The sequence below is a fragment of the Aethalodelphis obliquidens genome, unplaced genomic scaffold, assembly GCF_003676395.1.
Source record: "Aethalodelphis obliquidens isolate GAN/ISIS:26980383/991018 unplaced genomic scaffold, ASM367639v1 scaffold6, whole genome shotgun sequence".
Classification (NCBI taxonomy): Eukaryota; Metazoa; Chordata; class Mammalia; order Artiodactyla; family Delphinidae; genus Aethalodelphis; species Aethalodelphis obliquidens.
Genome location: NW_020837950.1, coordinates 24,560,507 through 24,580,147, shown reverse-complemented (window position 1 = coordinate 24,580,147; position 19,641 = coordinate 24,560,507). Strand labels below are relative to the sequence as shown.

General features: G+C 39.8%; 1 protein-coding gene and 2 long non-coding RNA genes across 4 annotated transcripts in view; all 3 read right to left on the bottom strand.

Moving 5' to 3' along the window:
* Positions 1 to 240: 240 nt before the first annotated feature.
* Positions 241 to 4,035, bottom strand: LOC113618893 (uncharacterized). Of its 2 annotated transcripts, none has more exons than XR_003432181.1 (3): positions 1,588 to 4,035; positions 1,167 to 1,290; positions 241 to 561 (listed from the first exon to the last, which is right to left on the bottom strand). It is a non-coding gene; the product is annotated as an uncharacterized LOC113618893 (long non-coding RNA). The 2 variants fall into 2 exon arrangements; XR_003432180.1 differs by having other exon boundaries at positions 1,167 to 1,737; positions 1,826 to 4,035.
* Positions 4,036 to 5,505: 1,470 nt separating this feature from the next.
* LOC113618892 (uncharacterized) lies at positions 5,506 to 8,266 on the bottom strand. Its single transcript, XR_003432179.1, has 2 exons — positions 8,217 to 8,266; positions 5,506 to 5,821 (listed from the first exon to the last, which is right to left on the bottom strand). It is a non-coding gene; the product is annotated as an uncharacterized LOC113618892 (long non-coding RNA).
* Positions 8,267 to 13,799: 5,533 nt separating this feature from the next.
* Positions 13,800 to 19,641, bottom strand: part of SEPSECS (Sep (O-phosphoserine) tRNA:Sec (selenocysteine) tRNA synthase) — a 35,361-nt gene continuing 29,519 nt past the window's right edge. Inside the window, exons 9-11 of the mRNA XM_027103224.1 lie at positions 18,898 to 18,991; positions 15,815 to 15,905; positions 13,800 to 14,420 (exon numbers count right to left, since the gene is read on the bottom strand). Of these exons, the coding sequence (XP_026959025.1) occupies positions 14,117 to 14,420; positions 15,815 to 15,905; positions 18,898 to 18,991 (489 nt within the window). The 3' untranslated portion in view covers positions 13,800 to 14,116. The remainder of the gene's footprint in view (positions 14,421 to 15,814; positions 15,906 to 18,897; positions 18,992 to 19,641) is intronic.

The window sequence follows — 19,641 nt, the reverse complement described above, 5'->3', positions numbered from 1 at the left end:
CCAGGCAGGTTTGACTTTCCGTCCTGTCCTTGCTGCTTGCTTTGTGACCTTAGGCATGTGACTTACTTCTTTCTGAATATCAGTAACCCCCTCTGTAGAAGGGGGATAATGATGGTCTCTTGCAGGGTTGCAGTGAAGATTAAGCCAGATAACATATGATAATATATTTTTATAATATATGATAATATATATAATACATATATATAATGTGTAATATATGATATAATATATGATAATATATTTTTATAATATATGATAATATATATAATACATATATATAATGTGTAATATATGATATAATATATGATAATATATATTCATTCCTATGTTTGCTATTCCGTGAACCATCTAGTGACACTTCTTGGGGCCAGTGGCTCACTGTCTCCGAGGTGATATGAGGGGGTGGAGGTGATGGGGTGGGAGGACTTGGAAGAGTTTTGGAGCAGGATCTCAAGCTTCTCCTGCCCTGGTCCATATTCCCCAAACCTCAGGCAATTCCACAGCTTTGGGGACTCTCCAGGGACTTATCTTGGAAGGTTGTCCTGGATTTGAGGCTGATTCCTGCAAAGACAGTTTGATTTCAAAACCACCACTTCCAAGATGTCAATGATTCAAAACAGTCCATTGATGCTCCCACCAGCTCATCTATAAATGGTCTTGCTTATCTGGCCCTGCCCTGGTACAGACACTCCCCTGCGCCTGGGCACATCTAAATTGGACATAGCCCCTGTTATTCCCAAGTCAGGTGGTGCAATGGTTGGCAGTTCACAGGGCCCTCAGGAGAATGAGGGGAATTCAGCCAGCACTGATCACTGGAACTGATGCCTGGGGCAGCACAGAGGCCTCCTCAGCATCCCAGATTCCAGAACCTAGCCATGTTAGGTTAGGTCTGGAAAGACTGACTGCACACAGTCCCAATTGTCTGTGATGTGCTCTTGGCTCCTGGTGTCTCTCTGTGGAGTCTTCATGGCCCAAGATGGCTGCTTGAGTTCCAGTCATCACATCTGTGCTCTCCTTTCTTCCCAGGGGCTTCCCCACCCAGAGTGGCCATTACTGAGTGCATGCCTTACTGATATGTGTGGTGATTTTAAACATGTCCACAGATTCTATGACACTCCTATATAGAAAGGTAGAGGTCTAAATTTGGGCCAGTATTTGTGACTCACCTGTAACCAATAATATGCAATGGAAGAGAGACAGCGTGACTCAGGTCAGAAAGGTCATGCAGCTTCCAGATGGTACTCTAAGGATGCTGGTTCTTAAGAAGTCTCACGCCCCAGGACCACCATGCTGAAAACAGTATTGATATAAAGACCATTGGACGGGAATAAGAGGGCCCAATGCCAGCTGAGTGGCTTTCTCTCTTTAGCCCCTCAGCAGGCAGCAGGGCCCACTGTTAAATGGTGTCGGCTCTGGAGGCTAAGTGCTGGGATTCACATGCTGCTTCGTCCACTCACTGGCTGTGTGTCCTTACACAGGCCACTGTACAATGGGAATATTAATAGCCTCTACCTCACAGAATTGGCATGAAAATTAATTTGGCTAATACATGTGACAGGCTTAGAATCATGTTTCACTCAACATTACCTTGTTTTCTGTACTTCATAGCACTGATTATTTCCTGGAATTATTGTGTTTCATCATTTGTGGTTCTCTCTCCACTAGAACGGGAGTATACAGGGCAGGTTACCACATGTACCATCCTCACTGCTGTGTCACCATCACCTGAAAGAGTATCTGGCACACAGCAGGGTCTTGTATCAGTTTAGCTGCATGTAACAAAGGCACTCATGATAGTAAGAGTTTTAAAAGGTAGTTTATCTACCTCTCATGAAAAATGTCTGCAGGTGTGCAACGTAGGGAAAGTTTTGTGGCACTGTCATCATCAGAGGCTCAAACTCCTTCTACTTAGCTACTCCACTAGGCTTGGTGTGTCTACTTCATGGTCAAAGACGGTTGCTTGAGCTCCAGCTATCACATCTGAATTCTGCATTCAGAACAAGAAAGCACAGACATGTGTATTACTCCTTCCTTAAGGAAACTTTCCAGCAGTCCCACACAATAACTCAGCTTACATTTCATTGGCCTGACCTTACTAGGTGGCTACACTGAACTCCAAGGCAAGCTGGGAAATTTAATCCATCGGAAAGGTGCTGTTATTCCCAGTTAAAGTCAGGGTTCTAGAGGAGAGGTGGGAATACTGAGAAGAAACTAGCAGGGCTCAGTAAATCTCAGGCAGATAAAGAGTCCAGAAAGGGCCTCTGCCCTTTCTGACTGTGCCATGGGGAGTCCCACTGAACTGAAACGCCAGTTGACCTGTAATTTTTGCCAGCGCTGCCTATATAAGACTGACTGAGTGGGAGTGGGAAGGTGGGAGGCTGGCTCTGGAGAGATGGATGGGCCAGGCAAAAGCAGCTCCTCTTCAGTCTGCAGCACCACCCGCCTTCCCCTATGCAGGCCCCAAATCACTGCCAGTGCAGCCCCTGGGCTAGAAGGCATGACTGGCCGGCAATGAAGCTGTCTGAAGGGACAGCCAAGGACAGGGCTGACCTTCCTCATTTGTACCTCCCAGGATTTCATCTGCTTGGTTACCAATGGTCCTCACCATCCACCACTGCAGGATGCAGAAGGTCACCTTGCAGCATGGTCAGTGCAAATGTCAGGAGTCCTCTGGGTGCGGGCCGAGATTCCCACTGACGAGCAGGGAACCTCAGGCCCAAGAGGACAGACACCCTACTCGGCCTCTTGGGTCTCGAGAGCCCTGCTCTCGCCTCCAGACCTATCCTTCCTGCCTCAAGGGTGTAGCATCATCTGAGAAGGTCTGTCTATGGAGGCTTCCAGAAGCAGGTGCCAAGTCACAAGCTTCTGCTTCTGAAGAGGGAGAGCAGAGAGCCAGATCTGGGCAAATCTAGGCCAGGTTGGCACATGCTGAGCGGACAGACTCGGCATTTTTTCCTGGATTCAGCTCCTCAGCTGCTTTCTGTGCTCACAGGCGTCTTCTTCCTGCTGCCCTCCCAGCCTCCCGTGGTGATGCCGGGGCCCCGCAGAACCATGACCCTAGTCCTGGGGCTGAATCCTCTAGGTGCCTGGAGCAAAGGGTTGCCAAAGATCTCAGTTTCTTTAATGCTCAGGAATAAAAGGTACATATTCAGCTAATAGGCAATTCCCTCCCCACCTCACCACCACCATCAGCATCAACATCGGTCTCTTCAGAACTTGAGCTTGGAGGGGAGCGCCAGTGAGACACAGAACATGAAGTCCACCTGCCCTGGAGGAGTGCTGACCCCGGGCTAAGCACCGCGCTATGCCCTTGACACCTATTATCCTGTTTCATCTTCTCCTCCATCCTATGAGGTAGAGACCATGGTTATTATCCCTATTTTACAGATGAAGAAACTAAGGCCAGAAAGCAGAAGCTCCTTATCCTGATTTTGTCAGCAGGCCAAACATGCAGCCTGTTTTCATTTCATTTGGGCCTTTCTTGTCACCACGAGTTATTATTTTTTAAAGGTTTATCTTTGGCTTAAAAAAAAAAAAGTATTTCTGTCCTGTGGACATATCTGGATTTCCCTTTAATACACAAATTTTCATTAGCACCAGGTGTGGAAAAGGCTGAGGTTGTTTGAAAGAGAGTAGAATCCCCTATCAGTATATTTTGGGAGGACAAATGGTTCCCTAGAATGTAGCATCATCAAATTATGACACCTCCCATCCACTGAGGGCTAACTGTATAAGTGATTTGCTAAACACTTTACAATTATTGCATTTCATCCTCTAGTCCCTGCAGGTGGAAATCATTATGACTTTTCCAATCTTGTCATTGAGAGCTCTGAGGCTTACCTAGGTAATCTGCCCGAAATTACATGCTTAATAAATGGCAGAACCAGCTCTAAAAGAGGGTCAGCCCACCGTGGCCCATGAGCAAAACCGAACCAGCCTCCTATTTTTGTGTGGCCCATGAGCTAAGAATAGTTTTCACACTTTTAATGATTGGAAAAAAAATCAAAAGGCGAATATTTCACAACTCTTAAAATTATATGAAATTCAAATTTCAGTGTCCATAAATAAAGTGTTAATGGAACACAGCCATGCCCATTCATTTACATATTGTCTGCCGCAGATTTTGAGTAGTTGCAACAGAGGCCGTGTGGCTCACGAAGCCTAAAATATTTACTACCTGGCTCTTTACAGGACAAGTTTGCCTATCCCTCTTCAAAGCACAGGATCTTAATCCTTGTTCCAAAGTTTCCAAGAAAGCTCCAAGGCCAGCATCAGAGCCCTGAGTGCCAGGGTTTCTAGACCCTCCTACCCCTTGGAATGAGGCCAGACAAGCCATCTCAATCACCAAACCTCTCTGGGGCTTAAATGCAAAACACACATCATCATTACGCCCTGCCCAGCTCCAGAGACTGACAGCAGATGAAAACAAAATAGTGTACGTGAAAGCATTTTGTAATCCGGAAAGCACTCTATAGAAATGCGAAGGATTACTAAATTATTTGATGGGAAGAAAGGAGGTTGGCATGAGGAAAATAAGCCAGTTTGGGGGAGGGGGAGTTCTGCTTTGCTTTTGCATGGTTCGTTAATGAAACAGACCAAACCTGCTAGAAATGGCCTTTGGTGTAAACCCTGTGCCCCTCGCTCATCTAGCAGTTTCTTTGGCCCTGCAGAGAGGAATCGTCCCTCAAGCATCCGTATTCCTATTTGGCCAGTGTCTCTGCCCCAGAGAAGTGGCTTACCTAGCCTTCCCAAGTTTGACCCACTTCCCAAGGAGTGGGCTTCCTCCCCGGGGAATCTCAAGGTGCTAGGAAGACTTCCCTATCCCCATATCCGCCCTGTTCTTTCTGTTCACTGATTTGCAAAAGATCACAGAGATTCATTTCTATCTTTATTCCAAACTCTTTAAAACACTTGTTTAAATATTTCTGGAATAGGCTGCCGTTAAACCCTACTGTTTTTTTCAGTAGTGTGAACAAGTCAGTTGATCACTGGACCAACAGATATTTACTAAGGTCCTCCAACGTGCCGAGGGAGGAAAATATAGTACGTAGATCGATGACCCCCAGGAAGGAGGCAATTTGAGGGACCAGCAGGGGAAGCTAGGAGGGTGAAATTAAAGCTGGTACCATCACCACAGTACTGAACCAACTCCATTTTCCAAAGTGTCTAAGAAAGTGAAAGGTGGAGAGGAAGGTACAGCGAGAGTTCCTGAGGTAGAGAACAGTTCTGTCTAATAGAGAAGATTAAAGGTGTGAGGCACGTCTCGAGTAGGAAGGGATATTTGGAGCTGCCGCCTGGTAGTTCAGGGGTGGGGTCCACTGCTGCAATGAACCCCCTCAGCCACTTACAGGAAACCTGCTGTCCTCGGGGCTCTCAACACAAAAGCCAATCTGGAACCCGACGGCAGCCCTGCTCGCCTATACCCCGACCCGCCCAAGAGTCCCTGCTGGCACCAAGGATGCCTGATGCTCAGCCGATCTTTTCAAAGTAAGAGGCAAACAAAACTGTGTGCAGAATTGGATGTTTATTTCCACCATCTGCGTGGCAATACAAGTTCAAGTTATAATGGCATCCGCTCTCCATCGTATTAGGGAACCATTTAAACATCCACAGCCATTTACTGATTATAAACACACACTAAAAAAAAAAGCGGCAAGTGGCATGTGGCCCCGCACCTGCTGCCTTTGTGTGTCAGTCAATTTCATGCCTAGGAAGCACTGGGCTCCATGGGAATGGCTATACAAGCAGTTTGGTTGGTTGTGGATTTTCTTTTTGTTTCCTGGGGAACAGCATAAACCAAGTTGGCCCCCAAATGCACTTGCTGCAAATAGATGGGAATAAATGGAAAATAGACAATGATCATAAATGCAAACAAAAATGCTGAATTTCCTAAGGTTAAAATGTCCATTTGCTTATAATTAGTAGATTAAAACTAATGAGTATTTTTACTGGCTTTCAAGGAAACTTAGCAGGGGTCACTGTGCAAAAGGCTCCTATCTCCCACCTGCCACCACCTCCACCCCAGAAGGTTTGAGTCACCAGGTGATGACAAATAGGGCATAAATTGAACATGGTGAGAGCAGGCATGGGAAATGGAAGGCACAAAGAGAAACTGATGCATTCCACAAGGGAAAAAAAAGAAAGTTTACCCAAAAGCTGTGACAATGTTTTCTAGATCAACTTTTTATCTTGCAAAGGGTTTCTTCACCTCCTTCAGACCTGCCCCTGCCCTGTCATAGGCCAGTAGGTGGCTCCTGCCTCAGTTCTGACCTTAATTAGCTGTGTGACTTTGGGTAGTCAGCCATTCTCAGAACCTGTGTTCTTACTGGGGAAAGCTTAAAAGGGGGAATTTCATTTCCAGGTTAACTTCTTCAAGGAGAGGTTTTGCTTTTGTTTTTTGTTCTGTTCTCTTTTTGTTTTTGTTTTTGGACAGCTTTCTAGCTAAAAGTACTTTCTGCCTTTATGGTGTAAAGGACCAATTTACTGCCTATGAACACATTTTTTGGAGGGGGGAATGTGGAAAAAACACTCTCTCAAAGTGTTTTTATCTGGTCAAAAGCCCCAAGTACTTCCTAAAAGTTCCTGTCTCTCTAAAGTGGTCCATGAGATACATCAGACATTCTTCTCATTGAGCATCACACTCAGCTCCTCTGATCCATCCCAGAGGGGGGCCCTGTCTGCCTCCCTTCTCCTCTGAGAACTGGTTTTGAGATGGCACTCAACCTTCCACTGCTCATTAAACCTGGCTGGCTGGAGCCCAACACAATGACTCAACTAGCCTTCTACACATTTATTTAGAATAAGGGTTCCCTCTACATATCTAGAATGATTACCCCCACTGCCTTATAGGCTTAATCTAATTTGGGGTTCTAATTCGCAGCCTTATGTAAAGGAAGTTAGCATTGAAATTGAATTGTTATACACGACTATGGACTGAAGTCCATTTCTTATGATAACCAGTGAAACCTGGAGCAGGTCAAATGGCAATTTCTCCAGCATCCTGGAAGATCTTTAGGAGCCCATTTGGAGTACATCCTTCATAAATCCAGTATTATTAATCCATGGGAAAGTCGTTAGAAAAACACCATCTCAAGCCTCCTTCTCTCTGCACTTGTCTAATTTTCTCTGGTTCCTCAAGCCATCTGTTTCTCACCTCTTCTCCCTTTTCCACTAAAATCTACCCTTAGGGGATCTTATTTGGATCATGACTCAAATGTAAAAAAAAAAAAAAGGTAATTAGAGAAATGAACAATGATAGCATATTTGATGATATCAAGATATTATGTTAATTTGGGGGGGGTGATAATAGTATTGTGACTTTTTAAAAAATGAGTCCTTTACTTAGGAGATCCATGTTGAAATGTGAGCTACACCTTGAAATGCCTGAGATTTGCTTTCAAATAAGAGGGTGGTAGAGGGGACACGAAATTGGACTTGACAAGTGCCAAAGATGAGTGATGAATACTGGGCCTCATTATATGGTTTGCTCTACTTTTGTATATGTTTGAAATTTTCTATAAGTTTTCTTTAATAACCCACTCTTAGGGAAACATCTGATAAACGCATACAAACTAAGATGTCACTAACTGATAAGGATAAATAGCAGTTATCTATTTCCTGATGTATCTACATTTTAACAGGAGAAAGAAAGACTTAAGACAAAGAAATGAATCCAACAGTGGCAAATAAGACGGGAGCAAAGGGGAGAGAAGGGAGGGAAGGGGCCACAAGGAAAACAGCCGCTCGAACCAAGAACTCTGAATACAGTTCCAGTCTCAATTTTCTTTTTTCCCATCTGACTTAACAGGATTTAATCAAGATCAGGCCAATAAACACAGCTGCAGTTTTTTAAATTGAAGTATAGTTGATTTACAGTGTTGTGTTACTTTCAGGTATACAACAAAGTGATTCAGTTTTATATAATATATTCTTTTTCAGATTCTTCTTCAGTTTACAAAGATGTAAACTTGGGAGCCACGATCAGTCATTCTACTATAAAGTCATTTAAGAATAGGGCTAAATATAATAAACTGCTATGCTTGCAGGTCTGCTGACTATACCAAAAACTTTGGTCAGATAATACAATTGATGTGGAAGTCACAATGAATGAACTTTCTCTGTACATTTTTGCTGGGTTGTGATCTGAAATTTCAGGTACATAAAATAGTTAATGCACTTTAAATATGTTTCTTAAAAAGAATACTCAGGGGTCTTACCTGGTGGTGCAGTGGTTGAGAGTCCGCCTGCCGATGCAGGGGATATGGGTTCGTGCCCGGGTCCGGGAAGATCCCACATGCCGCGGAGCGGCTGGGCCCGTGAGCCATGGCCGCTGAGCCTGTGTGTCCGGAGCCTGTGCTCCGCAACGGGAGAGGCCACAACAGTGAGAGGCCTGCGTACCGCGAAAACAAACAAACAAACAAAAAACAACTCAGGTGTAAACACAAAACAAAAAGAAACTCATAAAAATGAAAGTAGAAAAATTCTGGAAAAAGAAAAAAAAGACCGTCATCTAAAATCAAGTACATACTTTTTAATTTCCACTGGAGATGAGCAAAATTCATTGATGACTCCCTCTCAAAAAACATTCTACTAATAAACTAATGAAGAAATTTTAATTTTTGAAATTTAATTTAAATCTAGTACAAATTGGTACATTATAGCTTTATGCAGACCACCATAGCAGTTATTAATGGCAAGTGCTACGTTTTAGGCACTGAGTTAATCACTTTACTTGTTATCTCATTTAACTCTCAATCCTATAGGATTGTACCCATTTCACATATGATGAGACTGAGGTTCAGAGAGGTTAAATATGTGAACTCACATGGTCAGTAAGTACCAGTGCAGAGATCTAATTCCAAATCAAACGAGAACTACATGTAAAATTCAGATAGTACAATTTAAAAATGAAATTTGCTGAAGAAGGAAGTGACACTATTTTATTTTTAATTAAGGTGTTTCCTTTAGAAAAGATTCAATACTTCTAAGCCTCCAACTTTCTATAGTCAATAGATCCTTTGGGAAATGGTTGCTGGGTTTTTTTCTTTTTTAAATAATCTAGCCTCCACCCCCGTGACTCATGATTCTCATTATAAAGTATGCCTTTTCTTGCTGATTTCTGGGCAAGTCGATACTGTTGACTGAATCAAAAAATGGGCAAGTAATTTAATGTTAGTTATCTGTACTTTCAAATTGTATCTGGAGCAGTGATTAGGTAAAATAATATAATGCACTATCAATGATCTATTAAAAATTTACTTCATGTAATAAATTATACAATTTAGTTTTATTTATATATAGTCTACACCAAAAGTATTTTTGGAAACATCTTTTTCTTTTAGTGTAACATACAGGTTAGCAGGCTGACACCAGCTTCAATTCTAACAGCTAAAATCCCCCACAATTAAACATTTATATGTATAAATATGAAGAACATAGCCTTTCCTCACATTTCTCTAAAAGTTCAAGTTGATACCACTTGATAAAAACAAGACCATATAAACATTTCCAGATTTTGCTTAAGGTCTTAGATTGAACTGTAGAACATTAGGTGGAAAATTATAACGATATATTCATTAGCCTTGAACTCATCATCTTACATGTGTATGTTACCATAATGGCCAACAAAGAGCATGCAAGTAAAAAGGAAGGCACAAAGGAAGCAGTGGGTAAGTCTTAGACCTGTACACTGAGTAGCCACAAGAGACAAATAATCAACACAATTTGACAGACAAGGAAAAAAACTGTTCACTGGATTTCTTGATGTTATACGTTAACAGCATATTCAGTTGTTTTTATCAGATTATTCCGAAGGTATCAAACTTCTGAAATGATCAAACTTCTGTGTACACAAATTCAGTTACAAAATAAGGTCAGCCTCCTGAATGCAAAACATAACAAAACCATTTAAGGGCTTGGCAGAAATTAGTACATCTTAGACAGTGGGAAAGAAAACCCAACTTTCATATGCACCAAATGTGGATGTATTCAAAAAAATTTCTCTGAGTGTATTATCAATGAGACTCATCAGGGTGTGTCATTGTCGTCAATTGTTGGCTATTTTCCTCTATGAAAGAACACAAGAATTTAACTCATGATGAGCTACTAATTCAATATTAAAGTAACATTGCTGGTTAAAAAAAATTATCTTTGTTTTAATTTTAATTTTCCTAAAACGTTATCATAGCCATATAGTCTAAAAATAAAAGCACATCCCATAGCTCAGACCTCAATTACAGTTCTTATTATAGTGGTTAGAGAAACAGAACCACAATAGAGGTATGTGCTATGGCAAAATATTAGAAAAAACTTAAGAGTTATCATTCTGCATATCAAGTGCCTATTGGCTGAACATAACTGTATTCAACAGTTCATATTCGGACACCTTGTCAACTAATGCAAAAAGCTAAATAAAAAGATTTATAGTTGAACACAGAGTTCCTAAGGCTAGTATCACACAGAGGGAGAATTTGTCAGCAGAGAACTTAGGAGCCAAATTGAGAATTGGATTTAAAATACCTTTCCCTGCTGTGTGTATAATTAGTAATACGTTCGGTGACCTAAAGAATATTTCATGTTATTCAATTTTCTTTTCGGGGCAGACTACCACAGCCCAATGACTTTAAAAACCAAACTCCAAAATTCTACCTGATAGTCTTAGTAAGGGCAGTAGGATCATAAAGACAGAAAAGGACATCTTAGTCACTGACTGGAAAAGATGTCATCTGTTGCCCCTCTGCCCCAGTACGAGAATAACTGAGGCCAATTATGAGGATTACCAATCATTACTAGCAGGCTAAAATAAATAACTGTATGCTTTTTTATACTTATATGTGGAGATGAGAGACAGCAAGTCAAAGGACACTGGGGTGGTGGCAAAGGAAAGCCTCAATATGCAGAACCTACAACATCCCTTCAAAAATTCTTGTGACTTCTCCGACCTCAAGGTCAAATTGAAACCAGCAGGAATAGAGCTGGAATTCCAAAACCTCTGAAAAGAAAGGACTAATAATAAAAACTGCAGCTGATTTTTATGCACCAGGAATGAAATGTTATAACATATCTATCACTCACATGTGGGTTCATGTAATTTATCTTCAATTAGAATTATTATCTATTCAGCAGCTGAAGCCCAAGAACTGCTGATACACTGCAGATGAGAAAACATTTGCTGGTCTCTCGGCTCTGGCCTTTTTTAAACTAAATGATCATCCCACAATATAGATCACTCGTTCTAGAAAACAATCTTGGCTTACGTGGACGGTATGCTGCACTGCCAGCATCTACATCTGCAACATCACTTCATTCCTTTTCACAGATTCGAGAGGGTCTATAGCAACTCTTCAGCTTATTAGTTCTACAATTCAGTCTCAAATTCACATTAAAAAAGTATACAATTTTTTAATCCAGGATTTACCCCTTTGAAAGAAGTTATTATAGCTATTTAAAGAACCCAGACACTTCAAATATCTGAACCCCAAAGATACAATACTTTTAAAGTAATCTTTACAATATTTGTAATTAAGTACTTTATCTCAACACAGTTGACTTCCAAGGTTGTCAAGCCAGTGTCCAAAATATTCTAACTTACCCGTGGGAGTGGCAGCTGTCTGAGCTCACATTTAACATAGTTTACAATGCCAAAACAATAGAGAAAACACCATCCAGAAAGCTACGTGGCATTCTCTACTGTAGTGTTTTCAAAAGTTCGTTCAATGGGATGTCGGTAAGTATTTAATTAAAAAAAGGGTTCCATCTTTAGATAAGGATACATTCAAACTGGAATAGAAGGAATTCTTAGAAACTTTAATATGCCAATAGGCAGGTTTGCAAAGTCCCCAACTTATTTGTCCGTGGAACCTTTTATACCCATGAGCATCTCTTAGGAATAAATGCTCCACAGAGCAAGTCTTGAGAAATACAGCTTTGACATTTTGGTGCATTCAGTGATATCTCCTTAGGCTATGAGATATCAGTCTATTTCTTAAAATTAACAACAAACGTAATAGTTATAGCCAGTACATCTGGAATTTCAGACTCAGAAAGTAAGCATATGGGCAATGAAAAGGGAATACACCTGTTCTTCATACTCCATCATTTTCACCTCTCCAGCAAAAATATGTTCAGAATCCCCATGTTAACCACTCTTAATGACAGCTGTGCAAAACACCTGAACAAACCAACCAAATATACAGACTCCTTGAAGCAAAACAATGGAATAAAGTTTTCACTTTCCCAAATGGAAAAATGCACACATGCCATATTAACAATTTGTAATTACATATTTAGAAATGGTAACCTCGGTTTTCACTTAAGAATCTATATGCTGTGGAAGCAACCTAAGTGTCCACTGACAGATGAATGGATAAAGATGTGGCACATATATACAATGGAATATTACTCAACCATAAAAAGAAACAAAATTGAACTATCTGTAGTGAGGTGGATGGACCTAGAGTCTGTCATACAGAGTGAAGTAAGTCCGAAAGAGAAAAACAAATACTGTATGCTAACACATATATATGGAATCTAAAAAAAAAAATGGTTCTGAAGAACCTAGGGTCAGGATAGGAATAAAGACGCAGATGTAGAGAATGGACTTGAGGACATGGGGAGGAGGAAGGGTAAGCTGGGACGAAGTGAGAGAGTAGCACTGACATATATATACTACCAAATGTAAAATAGATAGCTAGTGGGAAGCAGCCACATAGCACAGGGAGATCAGCTCGGTGCTTTGTGACCCAGGGGTAGGGAGGGTGGGAGGGAGACACAAGAGGGAGGGAATATGGGGATATATGTATATGTATAGCTGATTCACTTTGTGATACAGCAGAAACTAACACAACACTGTAAAGCAATTATACTCCAATAAAGATGTTAACAAAAAAAAATCTATATGCTGTTTAGTTGGTAACATTTATAAAGCTACCTTCTTTGAAGTACTACTGAATAATTCAAGTTGCTATGGAAAACTTCTCTTTACTGAGGAGTTCTTTTACTTCAGAGAAGTTTTTAACAACCTCAGCACTACTGACATTTTGGGCTGGATAAATCTTTGTTTTGAGAAGTTGTCTTGTCCATTGTAGGATGTTGAACAGCACCCCTGGCCTCCCCTCACTAGATGTCAATAGCATCCTACTAGGTTTCACAATCAAAAAAGATCCCCAGGGGCTTCCCTGGTGGCGCAGTGGTTGAGAGTCCACCTGCCGATGCAGGGGACACGGGTTCGTGCCCCGGTCCGGGAGGATCCCACATGCCACGGAGCGGCTGGGCCCGTGAGCCATGGCCGCTGAGCCTGCGCGTCCGGAGCCTGTGCTCCGCAACGGGAGAGGCCACAACAGTGAGAGGCCCGTGTACCGCAAAAAAAAAAAAAAAAAGATCCCCAGAGAATTCCCTGGTGGTCCAATGGTTAGGACTCCACGCTTTCACTGCTGAGGGCGAAGGTTCCGTCCCTGGTCGAGGAACTAAGATCCCACAAGCCATGTGGCATGGCCGAAAAAAAAAACCAAACAAAAAAGCCCCAAAAGTATCTCCAGCTGTTACTTAGATATAAGAAGCCAATCATCCCCAGTTGAGATCCATTTCTGTTGAGCAAAAATTAAAGCTTACACCTTGACCTTGACTCTGCTTTCCTGGGAAATGTCCATTTTCCAGGCATTCTGTGACTTACACATATCAACAAACATCTACTAATTAGTAGCATTAGCGATCTTTCTAAATTCTGTGTGGTCAGAAACATAAGTAATTTGTGAATGATAGAGAATGGTCAGAAGAAAGCAGTCTACACATTTCAAAGAGAATTAGAGTAATGTGTAATTTTACTATCATTATATTAGTAAGAATTATCTGAATCATAATGTTTATTTGGCAAATATTTAACAATTAGAAAAACGCTAATTGTACATTATAACCTGTTAAGGATAATGATTGAGGCAGTCTAAGAACAACAAATGTAACAATCGTCAATGGTTAGCTCAGACCATGTTCTATTCCTTGACCAAATATTCTCCATGAAATTCTCAATTCAAAAATCTCAAGTCTTGTCTTTAAACTGCTAGCTTATACTGTAGCCTCATCACTTTTTTAAAATTATCACAAAGAAACCCTTCACATGTCATCAGGAAGAATCCTGGCATGTGCCAAGAAGTACATTATCTGGTTTTAAAGCCATTTCTTCTATAACCACATCTTCAGTTTTATCATAATTGTCAACTCCAGATACATCACTCTCTTTACTTTGTTCTTTTCTTACTGTCTTTAAACACTTGTCAAGTCTATTTATGAACAAGTCCACATCCTGTGTCTTCATACCAATGGCTGATGCGGCATTGAGGTAAGCACAAGGGTAATTATTTGTATGTGACATAAAGCCTCTGAAAGTGTAGCCACTCACAGTCTGCACAGACCCAAGAGGCACAACCCTGAAAGGGAAAAGATTTACCAATTTAGTATGTCTGGTGATGTTAACAGAGTATCACCCATAAACAAAAGAAAGCTGTGTTACTAAGCCTTACACCTACTTCGTAAGAAGTTTAATAACAGCCATAAATCGTAGCCTATGAAAACAGACTGCAGCCTTAAAATAAAATTATACAGTGCACTTCACATAGGAAGTACTACCTGATGCTTATCATTTACTTATCTTCTATTAAAGAGCTACAAGCTCTAGGAATCAAAAACACCTTTACATCTTCAAAAAGGTAAAAAGAAAGTTATTTCTGTTTTTGTATCAAATACCAGAATCTGATTTCACATATACACACTTTAATGGAATATTTAAGTTTGTGAATCAAACCACTTTGATTAACTGCCGTGTATCGCCTCAAGCAATCAATAGACTAGAATTACATCTATCTGATCACATTATGCAATGGAGGGTTTTAAAGCCAGGATCCAGCAGAAATTACATAACTGCTTACAGTGGGTTGATGGTCAGCAATCATTAAATTCAGCAATGGTACATGCATTTTTAAAGCTTGATTTCACTGTCATACTTGATATAAGCAGATTTCTAACAGTACTCTTTTTTTTTTTTAAGAACTCAATTAAGATCAACCTAAACATAAAGACAAATAGTGGCAACACTAAAAAGCAAGGCCAAGAAAACCATTTTAGAAGTGTCAAAACTATGCTGCATATAGATATAGCTCATCAAGGTAAAAGGTGAATTAATCTAAGATGTTTTTCCTTTTAAAAAGTTGTTCTTTGATGTGAAATCTCTAACCTCTGGTAGTCAGAGAGAAATTCTTTAGCAGGAGCACGTAAAGAAGAGTACTTAGAGCAAGGTACTTTTCAAGTCATTTTTCTCTGACCTCATCAAACATAAAATGAAAAATGAAATTCATCTTAAGCTATGTACATATAAAAGCAAAAAGTAGATTTTTCAAAGGCAGTACTTAGACAAGAATTGCATAGCGTTTTCAGTTTGGGAAATGGACTTTTCCTTAAAAACATTTTCACTTAAACTTAGTAATGAAGACAACTTATTTCTAACACCATAATGTGACACCACTGAAGATAATCTAACAAAGGAAAATAAAGACAAAAATTTGTACAGAAGGGTAATGAACTTTGTTTTTATATGTCTATTAAAGCAAACAAGATTCATATCTTTCCTGTGACTATTTCACGTTCCACAGGTGACTGACTATGTGACAGCCTTGTAGATTCTCTACCTCATCATTCTTTTCCTCCACGATGAATTCTCAGGTGCAGTTCAGCACATACTTGGGGGACTTATTGTTAAAGAAAGGTGCTTTATTAGAGTTAATTTTAAAAAGTGAAATAAATCTAATCCTCTTTTAAACATACTTACCTGGCTCCAGAAACCTGTCTGGTAAAAAGCATGGAGCCAAGCCGAGTGACAGCTTTGTCACAGTGTTTATCTAGTGTTTTAAGCGTCATAGCTGAAAAAGAAAAAAGTATTCCAGTGAGCCTTGGTTCACCAGCACAAAACCACTTAAGAAACAAACAATCACAGAGACATCACTTTTTTTATTGTGCTAATAAACATGTAACATAAAATTTACCATCTTACCCAATTTTTAGGTATACAGTTCAGTGGTATTAAATACATTCAATCTCGTTACACAACGATCATCACCATCCATCCCCATAACTTTATCTTATAAAACTCACACTCTATACCTATTAAACAATAATTCCCCATTTTCCCCTCCCCCTGGCAACCAGCATTACACTTTCTGTCTATGATTTTGAGTACTCTAAGTACCTCATATCGGTGGAATCATACAGCATTTGTCTTTTTGTGACTGTCTTATTTCATGGAGATATCACTTTTTATTCATTGTCACATGGCACCATTTCACTTTAATGCATTTAATAAATTATAGTAAGGATTTGTTTCCATATCAGATAATAATATGTTAACATAAACATGCTCAGAATCAGAAGAGAATTTCCATATCACCCTTCCAAAAAGTGAATTTTCCAATTAAATAAATGGAACAATGACATGGATAATATGACTTACTATACTAGATACTTTACAAATATAATCTCAACCATTTTTAACAACTTTGTATGTGAGGGATCATTATCTCTACTTATAGACAGGGAAAAGGAAGTTAGAGGCTAGTACATGGCAGAACTGGGATTCAAATCATACCGTATCACCTTCTATAATATCTACATAGATTATAAACCAACAAAGGACTGATTGGGGTGATTTTATTATCTATCAGTGGCCAAATGGTTTTCCAAGGAAGCCCATTCCTGAAAAAGGCTTCAATTACAAATTATTATTTCCTTACCTTCCTCAGATATACATGAAATATGAACCATATTATACTATATATATTCACAAATTAAAAGGGGTAATCATGAAGTGTAAAAGTTAGTTAAATGCATAAAAGTCAACATTCTTTTTATCCTGTTTAGTAGTCCTTGTACTACATGACAAAATGAAATGATCATAAATACAAATTTCTCTAACACAGGCATACTCAAGAAAATAAATAATAACAGCATTAAAAGTTATAAGAATATCTTTAATGTTATGGTGTTTTGTTAACTGGTAGAAATTTTAAAATATTTATATAGAGTCCTTATCAGTGACCAAGTTATTTTGGTGAGAAGCAAGAGTTAAAAGTATTATTTTCCATATATTCAGTATAACACTTAACATAGATTTGAATTCTTTCAGCGTATAGGTTTTATATTAGAAATACATTACAGCATATTGTCACCTTATCTTTGATAAAGGAGGCAGAATGTACAGTGGAGAAAGGACAGCCTCTTCAGTAAGTGGTGCTGGGCAAACTGGACAGGTAACGTGTAAAAGTATGAGATTAGATCACTCCCTAACCCCATACACAAAAATAAGCTCAAAATGGATTAAAGACCTAAATGTAAGGCCAGAAACTATCAAACTCTTAGAGGAAAACATAGGCAGAACACTCTATGACATAAATCACAGCAAGATCCTTTCTGACCCACCTCCTAGAGAAATGGAAATAAAAACAAAAGTAAACAAATGGGACCTAATGAAACTTCAAAGCTTTCGCACAGCAAAGGAAACCATAAACAAGACCAAAAGACAACCCTCAGAATGGGAGAAAATATTTGCACATGAAGCAACTGACAAAGGATTAATCTCCAAAATTTATAAGCAGCTCATGCAGCTCAATAACAAAAAAGCAAACAACCCAATCCAAAAATGGGCAGAAGACCTTGGAGCTCCAATGGCACATTCGGTTAGCATGCGGTACTTATACAAAAATGGGCAGAAGACCTAAATAGACATTTCTCCAAAGAAGATATACAGACTGCCAACAAACCCATGAAAGAATGCTCAACATCAGTCATCATTAGAGAAATGCAAATCAAAACTACAATATCATCTCACACCAGTCAGAATGGCCATCATCAAAAAATCTAGAAGCAATAAATGCTGGAGAGGGTGTGGAGAAAAGGGAACACTCTCGCACTGCTGGTGGGAATGTGAATTGGTACAGCCACTATGGAGAACAGTATGGAGGTTCCTTAAAAAACTACAAATAGAACTACAATATGACCCAGCAATCCCACTACTGGGCATATACCCTGAGAAAACCATAATTCAAAAAAGAGTCATGTACCAAAACGTTCATTGCAGCTCTATTTACAATAGCCTGAAGATGGAAACAACGTAAGTGTCCATCATCGGATGAATGGATAAAGAAGATGTGGCACATATATACAATGGAATATTATTCATCCATAAAAAGAAACGAAATTGAGCTATTTGTAATGAGGTGGATAGACCTAGAGTCTGTCATACAGAGTGAAGTAAGTCAGAAAGAGAAAGACAAATACCATATGCTAACACATATATACGGAATTTAAGGAAAAAAAAACGTCATGAAGAACCTAGGGGTAAGACAGGAATAAAGACACAGACCTACTAGAGAATGGACTTGAGGATATGGGGAGGGGGAAGGGTAAGCTGTGACAAAGCGAGAGAGGCATGGACATATATACACTACCAAATGTAAGGTAGATAGCTAGTGGGAAGCAGCCGCATATCACAGGGAGATCAGCTCCGTGCTTTTGGACCACCTAGAGGGGTGGGATAGGGAGGGTGGGAGGGAGGGAGACGCAAGAGGGAAGAGATATGGGAACATATGTATATGTATAACTGATTCACTTTGCTATAAAGCAGAAACTAACACACCACTGTAAAGCAATTATACTCCAATAAAGATGTTAAAAAAAAAAAAGAAATACATTACAGCATTTATAAAGGCTGACTAAACTTTTAAAATTTACAAATTAGCACTGTAATGAAATTAGAAACATCACTGTAACCAGAAAGAATTCATACTCTTTCTAGAAACACCAGCTTCCCACTGGGGATGGTTCAGAAGTACAATTTTTTTTTTTAAGAAAAAAAATTACCTAAAGATATGGGATTGTGAGGTGTATGCAACACTCTTTCATTGTAGGCTTCTGACAGCTTCTTTAGTTGGTTGGACAAATATGAAAACATTTCCTGCAACAACAAAATGTTACATTTAAAGAAAATCAAATAAATACTCACTGCAACTTGCTAGATTTAATAAAACAACCCTGATTGGTGTACAGTCTATGCTGTAAATTAACTCCTTCATATGCCCTAGGAGCAATTCTTTTCCTTTGCCACAATATAGAAAGATTTAAAGCTGCCAGAATTATCAGAAACCACAGGATTTAAAGGTAAAGAACCAGCACATTTCCTGCTCTGGGGCTATCACATATCTATCACAAATCCTCCAGGGCTACCAAATCACAGAACCTCCAGGGCTACCACTCTAGTCCAAGCAGCCATTAACCTCTCCCCTGGACCACAGCAATAGATTCTAAATGACTTCTCTGCCTACTTTCCCACCCCTCCAGAGGCCACAGTGGTCTCTCAAAAACATGAATCAGATCATGTCCCTCCCAATGACTTCCTCCTGTAAGTGTTAAAAAAATCAAACTCTTCATCCACGTGATACACCCCAGCCAACACACCCAACTCAGTGACAGTCATTCCCTCCACTCACTATATGCTAGCCACATCAGCCTCCTTTCCAATCCCTGAACATGTCAGAACCTTTGTGCCTGTTTCCCCTGGACTTGGAAAGCTCTTCTCCCAGATGATGCCAAGAGTGGTCCCTTTTG